At 38.8% G+C, this 9,568-nt stretch overlaps 1 protein-coding gene across 1 annotated transcript; it reads right to left on the bottom strand.

Moving 5' to 3' along the window:
- Positions 1–4,997: 4,997 nt before the first annotated feature.
- Positions 4,998–9,132, bottom strand: LOC123057182 (DNA (cytosine-5)-methyltransferase DRM2-like). The gene is made up of 8 exons (XM_044480286.1): positions 9,127–9,132; positions 8,792–8,908; positions 8,589–8,697; positions 8,456–8,502; positions 8,263–8,358; positions 6,445–6,541; positions 6,268–6,356; positions 4,998–6,176 (listed from the first exon to the last, which is right to left on the bottom strand). Exons 1-8 carry the CDS (start codon positions 9,130–9,132, stop codon positions 4,998–5,000), a joined length of 1,740 nt encoding a protein of 579 aa, XP_044336221.1.
- Positions 9,133–9,568: the final 436 nt, after the last annotated feature.

Below are 9,568 nucleotides of genomic sequence, written 5' to 3'. Positions count from 1 at the left end.
TCGTACTCCCACCTGGAACGGTGACAACATTTTTCTTGTGTGTTTCATTGTAGTGATGATGTAGTTTGTTTAGGCAATTAGCTAGATCGAGTAACAATTAGTATCTATTGTTTAGCCTTTAGGTTGGTATTATGTTTTCTTAGTAATATATATGTATTCGGGTCGACTTAAATATATAAAACATAAATAAAAAATATTAAAAATAATCTTAATAATACCTAAGCTAAAAATAAACCTGAAATCTATATAAACTAAATAAAATATAAATTAAACATTAACCTAAATAAGAAATAGACTAAATAAAATATTGCTTAAAAAGTAACCTAAGTAAACCTGAAATTATAGTAAATAAAGTTGGCTGCAAAATAATAATAATATATAAAATTTAAAAAGAAATATACTGCACAATAGTAATACACTAAATTTTTGTTTCCAAATTAATAGTGGTGGCGTGGGGCCCACCTACCCACGCCACAAGTAACGTCGGCTACTAGCCCAAAGCCGCGCTGTAATCCACACACGCACACACATGCACACGCACGCACGCACACACCATTGTGGTATTTGTAAGATAATGGTGTAACTTTATAATAACAGAGAAATTATATAATAACTGAGAAATTGTATCCTCTGTAGAATTAGAATTATAATTAAACTTATTTTTGAATCAGATGTTCCTGTGTGACTTTTAAATGCTGGCACATTGGTTTCATGCAATTAAATAAGCTTCATAATATAAAATATTTATTTGAACACCGAAATGCATATTTATAGATGACAAACAAAAAATATACATAATACAAAACAGACAATAATATAGCCGCGCAAATGCGCGTGTTACCCCACTAGTTTCTTGTTATCCCACAAAAAAGCATAGCTGGAAAAAAATCTACACAATATCAAAGACCAATTTGCAATTCCGCCAAAAAGTGATACACTATCATCCAATGGAGCAAGATTAAAGGAAAATTATAAGCAAAAATGTTCATAAAAAGGATAGGTTTTGGTCTTATCAACTCCCTCAAGCTTGAACATTAGAAAAGAGTCTTCAATAGAGTTTTTCCTAATGTTCAAGAGTCTTCAATAGAGTTTTGAGTCCGCCCGCAAAAAATTAGAGTTTCGAGTCAATGGAATTTCTCTTGCGAAGTACGTGCATAAGATACAATCCTTGAACGAAAAAATTTCCTAATAATACCTCAACAATCCATAATTTCTAGGAAAATACTTTGAGTCAAAGAGGCTCCAAACTGACAAGACAAACATGAAGGGGGGAGTGTAGCCACCAGTTCCTGCCCAACTGTTGTTCGACGTCCATCGGTCAGCTAGCTCAGTCCTTCCCGGTGAAGGACCTTGGGCCATTGGAGTACTTCTTGGGCATGCAGTGGCTTCCAATTCTGGGGGGTTGAGTCTTACTTAGAAGAAATATGCTACTAACCTTTGACGTACGCACATGGAAAATTGCAAGGAAGTGTCAACCCCCATGAATGTGCAACAGAAGTTATCACAGGACGTTGGCCAAGCTCTTAATGACGAGGATGCCTTTGTCTATCGCACTACTGGAGGTGGTTTACAATGCTTGACACTCACCAGATCCAACATTTCGTTTGCCGTCAACAAGGTTTGTCAGTTCTTGGCTCAACCCACCGAGGTCCATTGGGAAGCTGTGAAACGAATTCTCCGCTATGTCAAGAGGACAATATCCTTTGTACTCAGTATACGGAGATCAACATCTACACCTTTGAGTGTTTTCACACATGTGGATTGGGCTGGATGCGCTGATGATCGGTCCTCAACCGGTGGCTTTGCGGCCTTCTTTGGACCAACCTTAATTTCCTGGAGCGCATGGAAACAGCCAACCGTGTCACGCTCATCTACAGAGGCTGAGTACAAGGAATTCGCAAATGGGGGTGCCGAAGTTACTTGGGTATAGTCAATGAGTTGCACATAACGCAGCCGCACCCTCGTGTACTATGGCGTGACAACCTTGGAGCTACCTATCTTACAATGAACCCGGTGTTTCATGCAAGGACAAAACATATCGAGGTCGAGTTCCACTTTGTCCAAGAGAAGGTAGCACTAGGAGCTCTAGAGGTTCGGCTCATAGCTTTAGTAGATCAGGTCGCAGATGTCTTCACCAAACTGTGCATGAAGCTGATGCTAGACTGATGTGGTCGCAATCTCAATCTTGAGGGGGTGTGTCAAATGTGACAAGTTAGTGCTGTCTAGCAATTAGAACTTAGTGCTAGAATGTAGAAGATCTAGAGACCTCTCTCTTGATTATCCACCTCCTAGTGACTTGTAACTGAACATGTACATGTACTATATAAACAGACCAATACAGTGGGGCAAATAACCTCTTCTATCTGGCGGCAATGGCGCGCTCATCGATCCCTCGCTGCCCTAGATGATGAGATTAGAATGGGATTACAATTAAGTGTGTGTCACCTCGGTTTGTAACATAATGGTGCTCTGTTTCCATGTGCGGCTGTATAGAAGACCAGTTATCAGTTCTTATGTGCAATACGAATCTCAGACTCTTAGTGGACAAGTGGAAGGATAAGGACGAGGTAAGGTAAAGTGTGTGCTGGTGATAATAATAGTGTTGGGCTTGGCATAGCTGTCAAGCATCACACGTCATGCAAAGGGAGGAAGCGAGCAAATATGAACTCGTTATATTTTTTGTTGTTGATACTGTGAAAATTGTATCATTAGATGCCAATTTTTTTGTAATCTATATTTCATAATTCTCTAATAATATCCATATTTTTAAATAGCATGCTAAAGATCTTAGCAGGAGGCCTCTTCTAAATGCTATAGCGTGTTATATGATAAGTTGTCGAAAATATCATAGAAATCAATGAAGGCATGCAGTTTCGGTTCGTAGGTTTTAATTAAGTCTTATAGCATGTTAATGCATCACTCTGCCTGCTAGTATCCCTCACTTGTCACTGCTGCAGAACTGTACGTACCAGTCAGTTCACCCAAAAGCTCAACCTTAAGGCTATGCATTTATACTTAAACACTCCCCCTCACGCGTGGCTTCCTCAAACCTAAACATGGACCGAGTGGGCTGCAATTTTTATGATACCATGTAAAAGCTGCACGTATCAGTCAGTTCACTCAAAAGCTCAAGCTGATAGGGAAAGGTATGCTATGCATTTATACTTCAACTACTCCAAACATGTTTTCAACTGAATCTTGTAGCTTGAAATTTGTTTCGAGCTGTGACTCGCGGCTGGGAAGATTTCCAACTGATATTTACACATTCTTCTACAATTAATGGGAAAGACACTTTTAAATTGATTGATCATGCTACATTCTGAGATATCCCCTCTATTCTATTCATGTCACAACAGTATTAACATTATTGAAGCTATTCTTATCAGTTCAAACTCCATTCCCAAAATTGTTCTCCTTGTTATGACGATCTCCTTTTCATCACTCATCCAGCCATGTAAAGGCTTAGCAATTACTCCCTCCATCCGGAAAAACTTGTCCCTCAAATGGATGTATCTAACACTAGTTTGGTGCTAGATACATCCATTTGGAGGACAAGCTTGGGACAAGCTTTTTCGGACGGAGCGAGTAACATCTAAACTCTTTGTACTACAAAGAACTTAGTGCGTCCCGATTGCGTAAGACGATGGCCTGTTGCAGTGAGCCCGTGGCGCACTGATGCTTGGACCGTAGCGCGTCATGGTTCCCAGCAGAAGTAGCAGCAGCCCGGGATTTTGTTATTTTAGAGCAATGAGCTTATATCATAGAATCAGCATGGTCACAGTCATGTTAGATAAAAGAGGCCAGTCTTTCCGGGATCAGTTTGGGAAGCAACTTTTGCAGTAATAAGAGCTGCCAAATTTGCACTCTATTTACATGAATAGGAAAGAACCCAGAAATGGGACGCCCCTAGCTAATATCCTCATCCATTTGCTGGAGAATAGGCGTAATACTTGATCTATCCTTCGTTGAGTTCCAAGATGACATGACTCATATTCAGACTCACGGGAAGGTCCAATGCACCATGGCGAGCCAAAGCTTCAGGGGTCAAAGTAACGAGGATCAGGAGGCTTCCAACGAAGAGGAACAGTAATGCAGGTTTCAGTTCTATTTACTGTGGATCTGTGGTGATTTTGGAGGCAATCAAGGTATCTGTCACCGCCACTACACAATCTTTATTAACCTGATTTTTTTCTGAGTGATTCAAAATACAACTGAAAGAGAAAACAAATGTAGAACATAATAGTAAAAATAGGAAAGCCTGAATTTACTCGTCTTAAATCCTCCACTTCCTCTCTGGATGCAGTCTCCAAGAATGATAGCAACAACAGAAACTCAACTCTGTTAGTTAGCAAGATTATGTTCAGATGCAACGTCTAGCACATTACCACACCCCTCCGAGAGAGAGATAATATAGTCTGTGCCATGTTCTACCTCAAGATCCAAAATCTACAGAAACCAAGCCATGTAAGTTGTCCAAGTAGTGACTCTCACAATTCTATGGGCTTAATGGATCAGTACGGTCTAAGAACTAGAAATGATCTTTTCTTCGTTTCAGCTTAGGAAACTTGGTATGAAAAATGAAAAAACTACCTAGAAAAGGGACAGAGAGGACTATCTATGAATTTTTATCTAGGTCTTCTGCATTCCCGTATGAACAGTGTCTTTCTATTTGTGTGCATGTGCCAGCCACTCCTCCAGTTCTCTCCTGTGCAATATGTACAGTATCTACTATATCAAAATATTTACTAGAGGAAAGATGCGCTCAAAAATAGAAAATTAAATGTCCGGTTTGTCTACAGGTTGACTGCAGAAAAAGATATGATGTTGAAGTATATAGGGAAATTATATGAAGAAGCTAAACAAAAGAAGTCTCTTCATCTACACAAACCACCAAATTCTGGTCTTGAAAACAACATCAACTCAATGCTCATACACTGATAAGTTGCGGTTCCTAGATATAATTATTTAAGGATAAAATAGGTGCTATAATAATTAGGCTACATCCTCGCCATAGCTGACTTGACCGCGTTCAAGATTCTGAAGTAGTGGTAGAACAAAGCAGACTGCTCGCCCTCCAACCCATCACGGTTGTATCTGTTGCACCCGGCAAGATTGTTACATGGGCTGCCCCCAATTACCAAGTCGAAGCCGCCAAATCTACTAACAAATGATACAATTCTATCATCAGTCAGAGATTTTACGTCATCAATCTCAATGAGCGTGCCTGTCTGAGTCTGATCCCACCAACCCCTAAAAATCCTCTTATTAGCTTTTCGTATCTCTACAGAAACCACCGCCTTCATGTGGATGCCCAGCCTGTGCAAAGCTACCTCTCCTCCTCCAATACCGGTGAATAGGGACAACACATTAACACCATTGGGAAACATGACCTTCAAAACTGACAAGTGGTAAGCAACTGTATCAACTTGAAATGTGTTGCCGAGAGACTTGTATCTCTCCGTGATGCCGAGTCCCCTTGTGTGATCCTTTGGGAAACCGAGTAGATATTCCATCTCTTCAGGCTCCAATGGAGCAACCTTGTTCTTTCCAATCCAGACAAGATTCCCTTTTCTACACTCATTCATGACATATTTTTGAACACTTCGAGCCGGTGGACTGTCCGAGCTTGCAAGAGCACGCCCGATCCGTTCTGTCAGCTTCGCACTTGCGACATTTGTTCGCAAGCAATTGAGCTGTGTTCTCAGGTCCCATGAAGGCCACCACTTCTTGTAATGAGGAAATGCCTCAAATATGGTCTTTGGAGGCATAGGAAGAAGAGGTGATCTATTCTCAATTGGCAGATTATGGATGTAGCCTCTTTTCCTTGCGGTTGCACACAAATGCTTAGAATCCACAAATTCAGGTTGAATGTCATAAAGAAATCTTGAAATGGTTGCCCATACGCCTTTGGGAGCTTGGGCTACATTTTCGTAGTAGAAAAAGGGTGGTCCAGTATCTTGTTTAGGAAGTATTCTGGTAACTGATGGTTGCAAATAACCTGGCAAATTAAACCCAACCATTGGATTTGGGAGAGGCATTGGTTCATCATGGCTACCATCCAAGGAGGGTTGATTTCCCTGTGCTCTACCTCCATACCGGTTCCTCTTTTTCTTGCTCTCTTCCATCAATCTTGCTTTCTTTCTCCCTCCAAATGAATCGAAGCACCGATCTGTGATCTGCCAAATTTACAGATATTGCAGTGTTGTTAAATCAAATTAGAAGAGTGCGAGTATTTTCATATACAAATGACAGCAAACCAATAGGTACCTGGTGGTCAGATAAGTTTCTGGAATGACTATCTTCTGTAATTCGTGATGCACTTATCGAATCAACTAATTCCCATAGATCAACATCACCTAGGAAATTTAAACAGAAATATATAGCATAAGATGCCTTTTCTTGAAAAAATGACAGTCAAGGCAACCGTTTCAAAAAGAGTCATACCACATCTTGTAATAGCCATATTTGCTTCATCTTCAGAAAAGCCCATGTCTACTAATGATTTGATCTTCTCGTCCTTCTCTGACATCTCCCGTAGAAACTACACAAAAGTACAACAAAAACTAAGATTAGAAAAAACATGCTATATTTTACTGACTTCTTAATGCCAAATAAGTGACTGCTAATAGGGAAATACGATTACATGGTGACACATATAGGGACGGAGAAAAGGAGGGGGCCCTGCAACTAATGAGTGATCAAGAAATGAATAGCCCAGACTACCTAAGAAACAAGAAATAGAAAACTAACCGAGAACTAGATCAATGAAATAATTTAGGACTCAACTTCTTATTCTTTGATACTATTTGAGGATGACTTCACTACGAGAGTTACTATATGCATTAACAAATGCTTCCCAATTTATGCTTGAAACAACTACCTATATTACTAGTTGTGATGGACTGGAATAAAGTGAAGGTACATGTCTAACTTTGTTTTTTCATATAATGGCACTCTATGCAGGATGCATAATAGTGGTAAAACACATTCATCTGGTCTCTTCATGTTGCTTTCGTGATAGAAAGAAAAAAACGGATGGATGATGAGGCAAATGCATGTGTACGTCTTCAGGAGGACATTGCGACATTTCCCATCCACCCTATTTCAGGTTCATCACCTGCTAGCAATAAAGAAATATCTTTTTTGCTGAGCAGGTGTATATGTGTAAAAGAAAATAAACACTCTCTACCGGTTTTTAGGCATTACATATATCTAGCCATGAATAAGAGTGAACAATAGGATATTCTCTTCGCAAAGTTTATTTGCATAACTAATAGGAAATTCAGCTATCACAACATAAATTAGTAACATCATATATGCATTTCCCACTCTTCTTGAGGCTATTTATGGAGGGAAAGTTTGATGCTACTAATGCGATATGTAATAAACGTTTCTGGTATTATGTTCATTTTGCGTAACTGAAAGTCAAAATAAGAATGTTGAACAATGTGGTTTAATTCTTTAAGACCATGTTCTTACTAACCTACATGCTAGTTTCCAAGCCTCCTTAGATTCAATGGAAATGTGGTGAGCTGGGTCACAGCACAAACTTTACTCCAACGCATGATAGAATTATTTAGGTCCAACTATATTCTTGCTTCTTTCTTTAGAACTCGGTCTTCAAGCTTAGCTTCTATCTCTCATGAACTCTTTTTAGCTAAGTCCTATTGTGTACTATATCATGGACTAGAAAATAAATCAAAGAGAATAAGTGATGCATAATTTGGGATTTCTGTTGGTTAAAGTTCTTGTAGTATGTGTATATCATCTCTTGGTTACAGGTTACAACACATGTAATAGTATTTGCTTGTAGCATCATAACTCCACAAATCATATGTCTTGTAACTAACATTCAAATGTATAGGAACTAATGAGAAAAGGAGTGGTGTCTAACAGAAATAAATGTTCTAATTCATCAAAATGACAAACAAGCAACCCAATAATACATTTAGTTTCTACTCCTTTTAGGTTCGTTTGATTACTTTGTGGGAGACATATTGTCCTAATGGTATTCAAGCATACTTCCTATGATCAGTCTTACACGATAAAACTTAAACATGATAATAATTCTATGTAAAAAATGGGTGCTCAAACTTCACAATGCAATTATACAGCAATGAAACGCTAGAAGCAAAACAAACAATGCTAAAACAGTACGTACAGGGGGTGCTCAAAGTATGCATGTTAAAGATTTCACATTTATTAGCATACATATGGTTAAAGAATTCTCAACTACTAAACTAGAGAAAAGGAATTATCGACCTCGTCACTAGAACCATTAGAGTCGGTCTCTGTATCACCAGTGTCGTCATCACCATCTGAATTCTCAAAATCAAGATCATCATCATCTTCAAGTGCCTGCATTTGACATCACTGATCCTAACATTTGATCCTTGCTACCATGAAGCAAGAGCATCATGTGATAAAGTTAGTAATAACGCACAAAGGAAAATACCTTATATGTGAGAAGTAGCTCGAGCAATGCATTTCCATCACTATGCCCTGAAAGCAAAATCAAAAGCCTTGGTTAGACACAAGGTGCAAACATAACAAGACAAATGGAATGAATCAGTGTTTTCTAGTATTACCAATCTCCTTGATGCCCTTCACAACCATCTTTTTTGGGAAACCCATTCTCACATATGCCTTGATTAAATAAATAGATGATGTTTCCTCATTGGCCCACCGATTAGAACCCTTTAGATAGTTGCATAAAAAAGATGACACTAATAATAGCAAGTCATGGCCAGTTCTTATAATTGGGTACACAATTATTTACTACCTCATGCACAAGTGTGGACGGGCCTGGAGCATCTATATTCCTCAAGGGCGGAGCCCATGATGGTTCAGCCTCACCATAAATTTTCCACTCAAACTTATCACTATCATCGCTATCGCTTGTCCATCCCTGTGAGATGAGTTAAGCACACCCCAATGAATAATTAAAGCATACCAAGAAAAAAGCCATTGAGGAGAAGAACAATAATTCTATATATCCTACACAATCACAACAACAAGATAACACAATTGACATCTCTAGTATGAAATTAGTAAAGAAAATCAATTTTAGTGTGTAGAACACTCCCAAAAGCTAGAAGGAAAGACCACCTTTTTTAGTGAACAAACTGCCATCGGCACTGTCACAACACGGCCATAATTAAGATAATGCCCAAAAAATATACATGAGTACAATTATAAGTTGTCTAATTTCAAGTAACGGGGATTCCTATTTAACTGAAGTATGCTAGCTTTCAGATTATAATAGTTCACTAGACAGTAGAATCAGTTATACATAATGGGGCTATTTTATGGAAAGAGAGTGATCAGGTTGGTAAATCTAAAAAGCTGATCGGATTGACCAGCTTTGTCCATTATCAACTTGGTGATGATTGTATCAAACGGATTAGAAAGGGTAGTCTGAAGTCCAAATCAATAGCTCAAATGCACGAGGTGGAGTGCGAGAGAAGTAAGAGTTTTGGACCATATAGGTGGATCATTGTAACATAAATTAACAACATAGACTTATTGAAGAGTATCAACATGCTAATTGAATTGTTTGGTCACAGGA

Source organism: Triticum aestivum, chromosome 3A, assembly GCF_018294505.1.
Source record: "Triticum aestivum cultivar Chinese Spring chromosome 3A, IWGSC CS RefSeq v2.1, whole genome shotgun sequence".
In the NCBI taxonomy this organism is placed as follows: Eukaryota; Viridiplantae; Streptophyta; class Magnoliopsida; order Poales; family Poaceae; genus Triticum; species Triticum aestivum.
The sequence above is the reverse complement of the archived record's forward strand: the minus strand, read 5'-3'. Positions and strand labels throughout refer to the sequence as shown.

Coding starts and splice junctions, on each gene's coding strand:
- LOC123057182 (XM_044480286.1), bottom strand. Junction 8,698..8,791: donor CTCCAGGCCCGTCCACACTT/GTGCATGAGGTA, acceptor AACTATCTAAAG/GGTTCTAATCGGTGGGCCAA. Junction 8,359..8,455: donor AGCTACTTCTCACATATAAG/GTATTTTCCTTT, acceptor TGTCAAATGCAG/GCACTTGAAGATGATGATGA.